This window comes from Phoenix dactylifera, chromosome 9 (genome assembly GCF_009389715.1).
Source record: "Phoenix dactylifera cultivar Barhee BC4 chromosome 9, palm_55x_up_171113_PBpolish2nd_filt_p, whole genome shotgun sequence".
Classification (NCBI taxonomy): Eukaryota; Viridiplantae; Streptophyta; class Magnoliopsida; order Arecales; family Arecaceae; genus Phoenix; species Phoenix dactylifera.
In genome coordinates this window covers 14,303,315-14,318,104 of record NC_052400.1, presented here as the reverse complement: position 1 = coordinate 14,318,104, position 14,790 = coordinate 14,303,315, and the positions used below count along the sequence as shown (strand labels likewise).

At 38.3% G+C, this 14,790-nt stretch overlaps 2 protein-coding genes across 3 annotated transcripts; both read left to right on the top strand.

Annotated features, from left to right (window-relative positions):
* Positions 1–1,243: 1,243 nt before the first annotated feature.
* LOC103719573 (ribulose bisphosphate carboxylase small chain, chloroplastic-like) lies at positions 1,244–2,534 on the top strand. Its single transcript, XM_008808891.4, has 3 exons — positions 1,244–1,563; positions 1,687–1,818; positions 2,028–2,534. The coding sequence occupies exons 1-3, from the start codon at positions 1,384–1,386 to the stop codon at positions 2,256–2,258; spliced, it is 543 nt and encodes a 180-aa protein (XP_008807113.1). The 5' UTR covers positions 1,244–1,383; the 3' UTR covers positions 2,259–2,534.
* An 8,212-nt stretch (positions 2,535–10,746) lies between these two features.
* LOC103719572 lies at positions 10,747–13,325 on the top strand. 2 transcript variants are annotated; one of them, XM_008808890.3, is made up of 4 exons: positions 10,747–10,821; positions 11,713–11,915; positions 12,024–12,087; positions 12,494–13,325. In XM_008808890.3, the coding sequence occupies exons 2-4, from the start codon at positions 11,746–11,748 to the stop codon at positions 12,761–12,763; spliced, it is 504 nt and encodes a 167-aa protein (XP_008807112.2). In that variant the 5' UTR covers positions 10,747–10,821; positions 11,713–11,745; the 3' UTR covers positions 12,764–13,325. The 2 variants fall into 2 exon arrangements, with proteins under 2 accessions (XP_008807112.2, XP_008807111.2); XM_008808889.3 differs by lacking the exon at positions 10,747–10,821 and adding an exon at positions 11,095–11,220.
* Positions 13,326–14,790: the final 1,465 nt, after the last annotated feature.

Here is a 14,790-nt window from a genome sequence, read left to right as displayed (position 1 = left end):
GAGGATAACATGAACAAGAGTGATCTGCTGCGGACCTTTAAACAGAGCCAGTAGTTAACAACCATTCAAGCATCTCCAAACCTAGTCTAAAAGGAGTGGGGGAAGCCAAGATGTAATATAGCAAATTCTGAAATTAAGATTTGGCTTCAATGATTCTTCAATAGCTGAGCTGCTCCACCTCTCTCATTGGCTTCCTCAAGCCTAGCTTGCTTAGAACAGGAAGGTATCCTCCATCTAACCTTTCCAATCCCTAGGTTCATACCATGTAGGGAAACCAGAGTGAATAAAACGCTTTGGGGGATGGCCCTGAGCATTGAGACAAGACGGTGCGATCCGTGCACTTCATTAGAAGCCAAAAAATAAGGATTCTGATCGCGAGAAATTTTATACACCACAGGTTAAATAGCCAAAAGGATCAGGTAAGACAATCACATGCAGATGCTGAAGAACCAAGCAATACGGTTCTCACAACTAACTCCTTCCAACAGCTTAAACCGGTTTTCTCTTCAAAGTAGCTGAAGGAATTTACCATGTCTAAGTGGACCGTTCGTCACAGTTCAGAAGCCAAGCTTCAAGTAACGTTAATCTAATGCGTTCTTTTTTTTTTTGAAAGAAAAAACTAAATTAAGAAAGTCCCTCGCACTAGGAGATCATATTCAATATTTGTGATATAAATAACAAAACCAATTAGGAGAGTGCGTTATGCTATGATCATCCAATCCCATCTAGCAATAGCTGGAATTCACCATCCAATACAAGCTATAAATTAATTGTTCCTGATTGTCCATCATGTGGTAGCAATGAAGTTGAGAGATCACAATTTAATATCTAATTGCAGTTCAGCCTGACAATTAAGTACCCGATTGGATAATAGAGATGAGCTAGTATTGGTGGAAAGTGGCAACATCATTTTTTTTCTCCTAGAAAATGAAAATTAGCACCAATTTGACCATGAAGATCTTACTTCCAAATCGGTTTGTAGCTTTTGGACCATCCTTACTGTACTCTGGCAGTAAGTTGTCAAATAAGTCGCCAAGAGACAGCAGAGCTCAGGACCATCACTCATTTACGTTCATGGGGATAAGAACGCCAGCCCTTGACACGTGGCATACCCAGAGAAGCACCAAGTGATAAGGATGACATCCACTCCCACCCTTCATGTGCGGTGGTGGAAGTGAAATGTCACCCCCTCTAGATCCAATGGCCGAGACAAGCCACACCATCCACCTCATACGGAGTCCACCATTGGATGAAAAAAAAGCATCGGAGAGGAGTTCTCAGGTTATATATAGGAATGGTGTTGGAGCGATAAGGCCTCAAGCCTGCTGCAAAGTCCTTTCTTAATTTTTTTGAGGTAGGAGAGAAGTAGGGAGAAAGAGAGGAATGGCTTCCTCCATGACGGTCTCTTCTGCAGCCATTGCTTCCCGGGCCACCCCAGCACAATCCAGCATGGTCGCACCCTTCACCGGCCTCAAGTCAACTTCGGCCTTCCCGGCCACAAGGAGGGCAAGCAACGATTTCTCCAAGCTTCCGAGCAACGGAGGCAGAGTTCAGTGCATGAAGGTAATTAATGAAGAGAACAGGAAAGGAGGAAGCTAATTAGCGGAGGATAGAATCTTTAGCTATGTTTCTTCTATCGTTCTTCTGCAAATAACCATGCTTGCATGTGTTTTACTTCATATATAGGTGTGGCCGATAGAGGGTGTGAAGAAGTTCGAGACCCTCTCTTACCTTCCGCCGCTCCCCATCGAGGCTTTGCTCAAACAAATTGAGTACCTTCTCCGCAGTAGATGGATTCCTTGCTTGGAGTTCTGCAAAGTAAGTTTGTAGCTTCTTGTTAGAGAGAACCAAAGGTCCTTGCTCTAGGCCAAGTAAGAACCAGAGCTGGTCTCCTGGACTCAACTCAGGGTCCCCCTTGATGACATATCCCGACTCGACCAAATCGAGCATAGATTTGCGCAGTTCGCCGACTTAATTCAACCTGAATGGACCAACTTAGATTCAGCATCTAACATGCAAGCATGCAGATTGGCTTTGTGTACCGTGAGAACCACCGATCCCCTGGGTACTACGATGGTCGCTACTGGACCATGTGGAAATTGCCCATGTTCGGCTGCAACGATGCCGCCCAGGTCGCGAAGGAGCTGGAGGAGTGCAAGAAGGAGTACCCGGATGCATTCATTCGGATCATCGGGTTCGACAACGTTCGCCAAGTGCAGTGCATCAGTTTCATCGCCTACAAGCCCCCAGGCTTCTAAAACCACGAACCGATCGAAAGTTTCGAGTGTCCCCAGTGTCCGTCCAGTTCGACTCGGTTTTGGGATCTTTCAATTGCTTCGGTCCATTGTTCTCTTCTCTTCCTCGTCGCCTCTCTCCAACATATGAGAATGGACTAAGGTCATTGTTCTTTTGGTTGGTGAGGAGCATCACAGCTCCGGCTATGTATTGTTGTGTCCTAATTATAAACCTACATATGGATGGGGTCTGTCCGTCTTTTCCTTCTGCAACATGAGGAAACCTGTTCTCCATTTCATTCCTTACTCTCCTGAACATTATTTTGAGACTTTAAACATCAGAGCTGAGATGCAATTTTGCTGCAAATTGGTATTTTGGTACTGGAGATGCTATTGCTAGGTAATTGGATTTGCTCGATACTACTGCTGCAGGAACACAAGTTGTACGAAATTAATTACCCGAGTTGCAGCAGAGTAGCTATAATAGTCCTGTCCGGCTGCCCTCAGCAATTGGGGCTTTTGAAGTAAGGATTATTTATAGATTTCACAATTAAAATAAAGGAAGCTTCGGGATTACAGTCTGGAGTACTTATCATAATCTGGACTTAGGGATGGCAAAGATGAAAGTGGAGATGGTGAAATTTCTGTTTATAATTCTTCATGGGCAAGGCGCTATTTGTGCAAGAAAGCATATGAATATATATATATATATATATATATATATATATATATATATATATATATATATATATATATATATATATATATCAGCAAGAAAACATTATAATCTGTACATGACCCATTATGGTAAATGTGGTAACAAAGAAATGGAATACACACATTTATCATTTATTATATATATAATATATATGTATATGATGTATGTATGTCATATATATGTATATGTGCCAAACAGTATAATCATATTATATTCTTGATGGATCTCGATTGATATTCCCATATATTTCCTCTATTGCTTTTCATATTTGTGCAAGATTGATATCTTTGATTAGAGATTCTGTCGGAGATTCCAGCATATTTGACATGTGTGTCCATTCTCCAAGAAAAGTAGTAAAGCATCAACCGTGGGACATTTTAGTAACAGAGGTTTGAAGCAATAGTTATCTATGCTTATAAAGGTTGATAAAGAACCATTATAAAAGCACCGACCTGGAAAGAGTCAGGTTGCATGCAACTTAACAGCCGAACCTACCAGTAACCAGTTACTTGGAAAGAGCATGGTTACGCAACCTTGAAAGACCAATCACAGTAAACGTGTCATGACTCATGATCATAGCTTTTCTGGTTGAGAAGATGGACCTAATAATGTTGGTTTTGTGTTCCACCATGAGAAGAAGCATTAAGTTGTGTTTGCACCGTTGTTAGTAGTTTCCTTAATCCAGTTTTAGTTGAGATACTGCAAATGAAGTGCTTCAATTTCCAAATACTTCCTCAGAAGCTGTATACAACTTTGGATACCACCACACAGAGGGGCATTGGGTCGAGCCCATAGTTCGAACATGTTGGGTGAAAATGCTGATGGGCTGGACCTAACTTGATCTCAGAGTTACCAACGCAAGGAATGCTAGAGCAGTAGAGCACACTCCCCGCTCACAAGGCCGAGCTTGAGCCACAAATATTGGGCCGAGTATGGACCCAGCGTGGGTTAGATGCGTTGTAACGAGGGTTGAGCTTAAAGCCATCTTCGGCTTTGCTCAACCAAAGATTGGAGTGTGGCCTCCCTTGCATTAGACCAGTACTCATATCAACATATCATCTAATGGGTTTTTTATCAACGTATTTGGCTTTTGATGCATTTGTTCAGCGGAAGCCCACTCCTGTGTTGATAGCTCATACATCTGCTAGGTCTCTCTTCCAAAGTCTTATATCGTTGGAGAAGAATGTCTGTTTCACATTGAATATATTTCTGAGAAGCCTAATTTAAGCTCGCTAGGAACATCCTTTAATTCATTAACATGTCACACGGATGAGACATGAGCTAGACTTAATAAGAAAATATGATCAAGTAGGCATTTTGCCTTCTAGATTGAACACAACTTTGTGGAGTTAAAAAGGTTAGGTCGATCATGAATGTTGTGTGTTGATCATGGATGTCTAGCTTGGATCTAAATATAGGTCTCCATTACCTTCGTTTTACAAAGATCTTCAGCAATCTTTCATTAGCTCTTTGGTGAGATCTAAGATTGCGTGGCACGATGTCATCGATATCTAGCTAACACCAGGCCGAGAATTGCTCCTGAAAATTACTAGGAAAACTTTGATCTCATGTAGATGAGCTCGTGCCAGCCATAGTATTAAAGGATGCAGCAAGAACATTCGGCATTCGTTGCACTTGACACGATCATTCTGTTCATTTTGCTAAGTAGGACCAAGGCTGTCTTCAGCTCATCAGCACCCGTCGATGCAACAGTGATCGATCAACTTTAGGTAACATGGCACATGCATTAGCAATCATGTCACATGGCCTCTCTTTTGGTAGCTCAAGGCCAAATATGGTTCTCTCACCAAAAAATATTCAAAGGGAAAATTGTCCCGTTAATCGATCCTTTGGATTCAGCTCAGCTCCTCCATCTTCGCAGCTCGGCAGAATGTACAAAGTTGATTCTAAATTTCGGTGAGAACTCTTATCTTGATTCTGCTTTACTCTATATGGTTTTAAAAATTTGTGACTACAAGAACATTTTTTTCTTTTTTTAATATATTTGATGAGGGAGGGAGGGAGATCTATCTGTAGTAATATGACCATCTAAGTGTAAATTTATTGAGGGTTCACCACTGAAGAATCAAACTTGGAACCTTTAGTTGCTAAGCAAGGCGCGTGATTAGTAGGGCAAACAAGAATAAATGCGACCGCAAGAAATTTAAGATGGTGGTTCGATTGATTCAAGAGTAGCTGTAGAACCTGCAAATTTTCCATTTGATGCTAAATAAGCAATCCAAAGATTGAATGTTGAGGCAACTTTTTTCAGCAAAAGCTGGTCTTGAAATAATTATTATGTTGCAGATATGCCTAATTTCAATGCCGATAGTTCAGTATAGTGCCCTAACGATGTAATTTTATATTCTTTTGTGGTCACTAACTTGGTACACTTGAAAACTCTGGTTATGCTTCTTTTAATCCCGACAATTAGTATTTACGACCTCATTGATGCTGCAGCACCAACAAGAAAACTTCTCTCATTATTTAAGGGGAGAGAGAGGATCAGACAACCAATCACGCTAGATGTTTAATTTATGATTTTGCTTCATATTGTAGCATGGGTTAAAAATGAAGCCTAAATTATATGAAAAATAACATAGGATTGTGTTGAAAAATCAAAGTTGATTTTGCAAAAAAGAAAAAAGAAAAAAAAACTGAGTTCAAATCAAGATCAAACTTTGATACAAGGTTGAGGTCAAGATCTCTTTGGTTATAAAATTGGATTGGTCCTATTTGAAGCACGAGATTTGGTTCATATGGCTAATTATAAAATTGGAAATCCTGCCCCTTTCTTTTCTTTAGTTCCAACCACTTTCAAGCATGACACATTGATAGTTCTCTCTAACCAACAAGAGGCCACTTGGTCAAAGCCAGGCTGGGACAAGCTATGAATTCCCAACAACCGGATCCAATCACAATTCCCAAGCTTGAAATCCATCACCCTTGCCGTGCATCCTTTTGAATGGAATATTTAAGGCCGGTTCTTTATGGAATATTTAAGGCCGGTTCTTTAAGGTAAAATATTATAGAAAGGTCTGTCAGTTTTTTTTTTTTTTTGACCAACTTATATGTAAATTATAATCTCATGCTCCTCTTAAAAAAAAAAATCATTCTCCTACTTGGTCGACATTAATTTTGATGGTAGCGTATTCAAGATTGATGATTTGCATAGAGTAACTTTTGCCATCCGCAGTGTTCATGGTACTTTTATAACGGCATGCGGTGTTAGAATATTTGATACTATGATTCTAATAGCTAAGTTGTGAACGACATGGAAGGGCCTGAATTATACTGTTTAACACATTATGGACTTTACAATTTTATTTAGAGGATAATTCCATGACAATCAGATGGCTCTCTGATCCGTCTCTTGTTGAGAGTAAGATTCATCCACTTCTACAAATTGCTAGACTAATGCGATCATTATTGTTTATTGAGATTACATATTTATAGTGAATCTAATTGTGCTGCTGATTAGATGGCAATGTACGTGGCAAACCATATCAGATCTACTCTATGGGATTCCTCGGAGAATTTTCTTATCCAATTTTTTAATATTTTATTTTTAGACTTCCATAGATGTATCTATTCTCCTTTAATTTAAATCATCAGATTTACCAAAAAAAAAAAATAGCGTTGCTAAGTAAGTTTTCAATAATCATATTTATTCATGAAATAGGAAAAATACATACCCATTTGAGAGATGGGTAAAATAGTTTTCCATTAGACCGATAAAGTGTCTTATTTTTGGTTCCTAAAATTCCCTCTATATATTGAAACACTAAGAGACGCTGCACGATAAGTGTTCAAATTGTCCGGAAGCATAAATAGCATTACGGAAAAGATAGATAAATTTTAGCAACTTATTTAGAAAGTGGTAATGCAAAAAAATATGGATAATAAATTTAGAAAGCATTTTTCAATGCATAAAAAAAATATAAACAAAATATTTTTTATCAAAATATTGCCAGAGAAATTCATATCTCGGTGGGGGCAAGATTTCTCGGTAAGTTTGGTGTCCTACGAAGCAGAACGAGTCCTCAAGGACAACAGTTGGCGGGCAAAGCTAGATAAGTAATGCATCCAGACTTCATGTGATGATTTAAAATTCAAAAATATTATTCCGCGTGGGTTCTTACATGATCCGTTGCTTTCATGGACCCGACAAGAACAGACATCTCCTCTTCCTCCCTGAATCCAAATACTAAATACACGCATTAAATAATTCTATGCTCCCACATGAATAATAATTGCCTATTTTTTAATTCAACAAGAAAGGTCATGCTGGACCACTGATGGTGGATACCAGCAAATGTTGTGGATTTTTCCAAGGGTTCAACATAATACCCCCAGATCCGGTCTTAATGGGCTCAGCTGCCCCACTTGGTATTCTAATGGCCTACCATTAGCAGGTTGCTAATCAACACCCTCAAATTATTAGGCCCTATTTGGCAGAGTTTTTGAAGGGAGAGAAAGCACTTTTTAAGCGCTTTTAGATGAAATAAAGATATTTAGTAAAAAAAATCAAAAAGTTGTTTTATATATCTTCATTATTGTATTATACTATAAATATTATATTATATCATATTATATCATAATATATCGAAATATTATGTTATATAATATCAAATTATGTTATATTATTATGCTATGGTATATAATATTATATTACATTATAGTAATATTATATTATATTATAATATTTATATATTAATATATATTATATTTGATTATGCTCTGTTGTATAATACTATACAATATTTTTTATGGTTATTTTGTCAAACCAAAAGTATTTTTTCAGTTTATTTACCAAACACATATTAAACTCTCATAATACTTTAGAAATGTAGTTACCATGCAAATAGCAAAAAAAATTTTATAAAAGCGCTACTTCAAGAAGCTTTACTTCTGAAAGCTTTATTGCCAACATCTCTACCAAATGGAACTTTAGTCTATTTTAATCTGAAATATAGAGGTGAGCTTAAACACTTATTGTATGGATTCATCTACTGCATAAATTCATTTGAGGACCGATAAACTACGTATAAAACCATTTCTCCAGCTATGCTTATCCAAAAAAAAAAATGGAAAAAGAAAGGAGTATCGGAACCGAGTCGTTTTCTCTTTTATGCAGGTGGCTAAAGTTCTTCAGGCAAAGGCTACACACGGGATGCTTGCATTGGAAAGCACCAAGTAGGCAGAAGCATGTGAATCGCAGTGCTTTAAAGGGGTACGATGATACAAGCTCCCTTGTGACTATGGTTCTAAGGGTTGTGACTTAAAGGCTGGAGTTGCTAGTGCAAATGTGTGATACATAATGACCTTGGATGTGCAAAGATGCATCATAAAAATTTAGCTAGCAATCATTTTTCCTTACATTCGCTGCTGCCCATATAAGCAAGTCAAGTCATCTCTTAATTACAACTGTTTTTTTGGGATCAAAGTAGGAGTCATAGACTAAAAAGACATCACTTGATTACAACTTACTAATGCTTGACGTGTATTGTGCATGTGAGAACGTAGCTATGGGTGAAGAATTGGAGCTTTAAAGAGAAAACAGGCAAGCATGCATTTAAAAAGAACTTTTTGATAATATTTGAAAGGTGGAGATGAACTTCGATGTAGAGTTATTGTCCCTGGAATTCACGTTATATATAGAAAATAGATTCTAACATGATATGATTGTGCCAAAATTTTGCCTATATGCTATCTTTACAGATTATGGTAATTAATTGCATGAATTTTGCATTGTTTTACCCTTAAGATGTATATATATCGACCAACATCAGTGAAATTTTACATTTTATATATTAGAGAAGAAAATCATCTATAGTTTTTAGGAACCAGGTTTTGTTAAAATCTTGTTTGGCTTTCATGTCAATGACATGTTGATGACACGCAATTAGGAATGGAGGTGCAATTTGCATGATTTATAAGTGGTTATCGCCTACAAGAACTTCCAAATTGAGCTCATCCACAAAGGTTGTAATTGATAGATAGCACGTATACACAAATACACTGCTCAATATGATGGATGTTATTAAGAATTTTTCTTATAGAAAATTTGTCAAAATTTTTTCGACAGGCTATATCATGTAACAATAAGAAAAATGTAAAATGTGCCATTCATTCTACATACTTTACACCTAACTGTTAATATTTTTCTTGTACTCTTGGGCTTTGTCTACTTAACCAACACATGTATGAAATCTTATATGATTAGTTATATCTGGAAGTAGTATTTCCAATTTCATTTATACATGGTATTCTACAACTAATTTGAAAACTAACTTGCAATTTTCAAAATATTTGAGAGGGCATAATATAATAAACCTTTTAGTGTCATTCTTTCCATCCTTTCATAAACGCACTTAAAAATATATTTCTTATGATACAGACATGATGCTATTATGAGTCCAAACATCTTCGACAACACTCTAAAGACAATATAAATTTAGGTATTAATAATTTTTTATCTCAAAGAAAATAAATATAAAATATCCACTTAAGACAATGTTAGTGAATAAGTTGACGTGTAGATTCGATTTTTTTTTCCCCCAGATACCCACGGTTGAAATAAGATGAATTTCCACAAAGAAACCCATGATGATATATAACTCTCATATTTCCAGGGAAAAATGCTGAAGTAATAAGAATTCTTGCAGACAACCTTGAAAAAAATTCTCAGAATTAGCACCTATTTAGGCGGGTTGCTGTGCAATGGGTTTGATGTATATAAGTAAACTCTTTCGACATCAGTTCTTGTTAATTTAGCATTGCTTATAAAAGCATATATCTGGCCTAAGAAGACCATCAAGGATTTGATGTTTGTCTAGGAAGGTGACTTATACTACAAATGATTTGGTCACATCATTTAATGAATACTTTTGGGTGGTGCTTTTCAGTCTGAGTTGGGATCATCTCCTATTCTAGTTTGAATTCAAGAGATCTTGTTCAGCATCATTGGTCATCCATGGATCGCCCAATAGCTCGTGAGATTGATGAGTCATGCTTATTCACCTATAGTGGTTTATAGCTAAACGTTGCATTTTCTAGTCCAAAATGGAGACGATCCAAATTGAAACAATAACACCAAAAACTTTTTGTGCCAGGATAAAGTTGGATGGTTCAGTTAGCCAAAAATCATAACACACCATGATTAGACCAAATACACCTTTTACATAATTTAATTAGCAGCATATCATAATATTTTTTGCATGATTTTTTTTCGGGGGAGGGGGTGAGGGAACACCTATCTCCACATCTCATGCAAGAACTTAATTGTTATTTTCTAGCTCGCATGGGAAAGGATCCAAATTTAACCAATAACACCATTTTTTTTTTTTGTTCCTGGAAAAAAAAAGTTAGTGCAATCCAGTAGCACTTGATCAAGACCATAGCATACGATGCTTATAAAAGAAATTATATAATTTAGCAGTATTTTTTTGTTTTTTTTCTTTTGAAAAAAGAGGGAGGTAGGTGGGTGGCAGCATCTGTCTCCATTCTCATGCGAGGAGTGATAATTCGTTGGAAAGCCTACTGCTCAGCCGCTGGACCAGTGCAAGCAAGTGGACCAAATCCATGGTTGGATTTGGTCCGTAAGTGGAGGTGATCCAACTAAATAATGTACCCATGCAAAAAATCTAGCACTCGACACACTGAGTCAGAGCAATGGTCACCAAACAAGTCCAATAATAGCAAGTCCACACAAGATACAACATGTCCAAATGAAAAGCTGACGTAGGGCGGCCAGGCACGTGGCCTATATTTTCTTTTGCAGGCTTTGAAATGGCCGTGCGCTGGAAAAAATAAGAACGGGTGGGCACGCATAAGCAACAAGACCAAGCTTCGCTGGCCCGCAAAAGAGTAAGAGCCTCCTCTCTCCACCGTAATATACCAGCCTTTAATTATTATTATTTATTCTAAATATTTCTTTATAGTTTTTAGATTTTGTAGTTCTCTTTCCGCGGGAGATTCTATCCATAAACAGATGTAAAATAGTAAACTACTAAATTACTAATAATTATTTATTTTTTTATATTACAATATTTATCAAGAGAAAATTGGAATTATTATTTGCCCGGCATCCGCTTTTCTTTTCTTTCTCATGTTTTAAATTATTTTAATTATTTTTACGTTTCCTCCCTCTATTATATATCTCTTCCCAACCCTTTTCTTCCTCTCCTTCCTCTCCTTGCCGTCTCTACCCTTTCTTCTCTCTGGTTTTCTCCGTCTTCCCTCTCTTGGGAGACAGAGGCAGCTAAGGTACGACCTTTTTTCCTGTCTCCGACGCTTTCCTCGCTCCCCCTTTAGTTTTCCCTTCCACTTTTTTTTTCTGTTTTTTTTTTTATATGGAGCTTCTTCTCTTACAGATCGGAGCCTTTTAATTTCTCGTCTTGTGCTGTATGTTGTTTTTTGAAGCCAAGACTGGATTTTTTAGAGGTTCTCTTCCTTCTTTACTGCCTTCTGGAGCCTTTTCCAACAGATCTACAGATTTCGAGTTATTTTATTGGAATCGGTTTTGCTGTCCCTCGAATTAAATCAGTTTTTGTCCGAAAACCAGCTAAAAGTTTGATCTTTTCGTTTTTTTGAGATGCCCCGCTTGTAAGATCTTTCGATTCTTCTGATTTTGCACTCTCTCTTCCGATCCGAGCTTAACTCCTCCACATCCATCAAAATCCCCCTTCTTTTTTCCATTTGATCTGGCGTTTTGTTTGAAGAAAATAGCAAAGATTGATAGGCTTTATTACTCGGCAGGCGTTCTAACTGCGGATCTCGGGGCCTGCAAGGATGAACCACTGCGCGATGCAGCAGAACGCTTTGGCTGCCTGCGAGGAGATGCGGGGGGCCTTCTCCTTCGCCGCCGCCGACCGAAGGCCCCCTGTCTTCTGCCCCAAGCCCCGCCGGCTCGGCCCCCTCTTCTCCGCCGATTCCGTCCGCCCCCGCCGGTGGCACGCCAGGTAATTCCCTTCGCCCCCTTTTCCCCTCCTCTTTAGAACTAAAATTTCTAATTTTTCTGTATCCTTCTTTCTGATTCCATCTCCTTTCTTCTCTTTCTTTCTCAACAGTCATCAAGCAGATCTCTCGGACACGAAGGCCGGAGCGGAGCTTCTCGATTTGTTTCTAACAAAGGTGAGATTTTTTATCCTTTTCCCCAGTTTTATATCCATCAGTTAATAAATATTAAAATTATTTCTTGAAATAGAATTTTTTTTATCTATTTATAGTTGGTTAATTTTAGTTTTTTATGCCAAAAAATCTGTCTAAAAAGTATATTGAAATCTGTCTATTTAAATCTCCGGGCACACCGTCAGATCCATGATTGCAGATCTTAGCCGTTTGATTAATGATCGGACGGCTTTGATTACTGGATCTGTGATTTATATAATATATGCTAATTTTGCCAAAGCATGTGTGCTGGCATCTGGATTTCTTAAATATATGTGGATTAATGCTTGTTGAAAGATCGATGTATGTATCTCGTAACTTTATGGATCCATGATCTGATCTGCTCCGTCCATTTGGTGGTTTTCTACAGGGTGGGGAACAGGTGGCCTCGTCACCTCCGTTCTTCTGTGGCTCCCCGCCGAGTCGGGCGGCGAACCCGGTGGTCCAAGATGCCCGTTTCGGCGAGGACCGGCCGCCGGCCCCGATGGCCGCCCTTCCGGTCCAATCCGGCTCGCCGATGTCGCCACGGAAAGGCTGTGTGCGTGCCAAATTCGGCCTCAAGCCGGCGGCCGTGAGAATCGAGGGTTTTGATTGCCTCAATCGCGATAGCCGGAGCTGCAGCATCACTGCTGTGGCCTAAAAACCTTGCACGTGTTTATAACCCAAACCCAAGTGCTCCCTTTCATTCGGAGCACTTTGGGAGATAAGAAGGAAAAGGGCGAGGAATATTAACATCAGCAATCCGCCACTACATTTAGATGCTAAACCAAGCATAGAAGAAGAGTTGAGCATAAGTTAAGAGAGCTTTGGAAGGGAATCTGGAAAGGTGATTTCTTCTCGTATTGTACATTATTCGGCCCCAACAACCAATCTTTTCTTTTTGTTTCCTTATTGTCTGTAATCAAAAGCTGTTGTGTAGATACGGTTTTTTTTTTAATTTTAAGGGGGAGGGGAGGGGGGTCTCTAAGCTTGTTTGTAATCTTTGCATTGGATTTTAGTCATTGCTAGGTGGGGGTTGTGAGGGGTCGTTTTTCTGGGTTTTCACTATGGCTTTGGTTTTTTATGCCCAAGTTTCGGCCTGGAATCTGTATAAAGAATGTTAGGAAATGGGTCGGTCAGTTTTCAGTCATGGCATATGTGTACGTGTCTATTTTATGTATAAATGTATGGATCTTGGCGTCCATGATGGGTTTATTTAATTACTCTCCTGTGTCCGTTGATTTTGTGGGATGATGGCGCGTGGTGCGTCTATAATGAGGAACGATTCTCTCCCGGGCTTGTTAGGCTTGGTGCGGAGTAGGTGCTTTAAGAATCTTGTAAAGTTGTGCGAAGTTTTGACAGAGTTCAGAGGAGGAGTATTCTGCTAAGGCTGCTATATATGTTTTAGATGTGAAAATGTAATGAAACCAGGCACAAAGTGGAGGGATTGTATCTTTGATTCTTTTTAGCATACAGTTATGAGGCGGACATTGTTGCACCTCTCCAGGGGAATGCTTAAGACGGTTCTGTAAGACATCTGCTATGATTATCATGGGAACACACCATTAATGCCATTGGGATAATAGATCAATGAAAAGTATGTCACAAGTCGTGGCTGATGGAGGTTTCACGACTGTTATGATATGAGACTCATAGAAAGTTGGTTCGGGTTGTATTCTTTCAATCATTGAAAGAAAGATTGATGTTCGTTCTTTTGCGATATTGACTATTGGATCGTGCTCCATAAACATCTCAAAGCATTCCGAGTACTTTCATTTATTTATCTCTACAGTTTCATTTATTTATCTCTACAGATCACTTAGTGGATATACGGTAGATTTGCACGAAGAAAGGGAAAACGAAACGTACAACCCTTGTCGCTCTGTGATACCTTGAATCCAGCCACTGATTATTGTATGGCACCAACTCGCAGCTGCGGTACTCCGAATGCACCGATTAGCGAATGTTAGCGATGATTATTAGCTATACTTATGAAAACCTTGCCCTTTGACTACTCAGAAAGAGCAACAGGCCACACTGCCTGTTTCTCCATCCGACAGGTCAGGAGAGCAGGGTTATTCATAAGAATTTACCTATTGGAAGATACTTGAATTAAAAATATAGGACCCATTTTAGAAATTTTAGTTGATGTTCCCGGTTTTTTTTTTTTTTTTTAATTGATGTCTGTTGATGGAAAAGTGTGAACCATGGTAGCTCTTCATTCTGTTTGCTTTGAATCTCATTAAATTGCAGATGTTTTTTTCAATCCAAAATGAAAAATATTATAGGACCCAAGCCGGGTATCAAAAAAAAAAAAAAGCACTCCCTGTAAGAATTGATATTTTACTTAAACACAAAGTACGACTCGTGGTACTTGAGTTATAGCAAGTAAAAATTGTTCTACAATTTAGTAGGATAACAAATTCAGTGTCTTGTAAGTTAATTATTATAATGATGAAATATTAATAACCTCAAATCACTTATTGTATGTCTTAGTGTAATTTTGAATTTTGAGCAATTCTCATAATATATTATCATGAGTCATTGGGCTCTTCATTTCCTTCTCTCTAGTGATTGAGACTTCTTTTCAAGAAGGTTGTTATTTCAAGCCATCTCAATTATCTGAAACATCGCACTGTGATTGTTAACGAACTCATAAAGTACAATTCTCAATGAGTTAATCCTAAG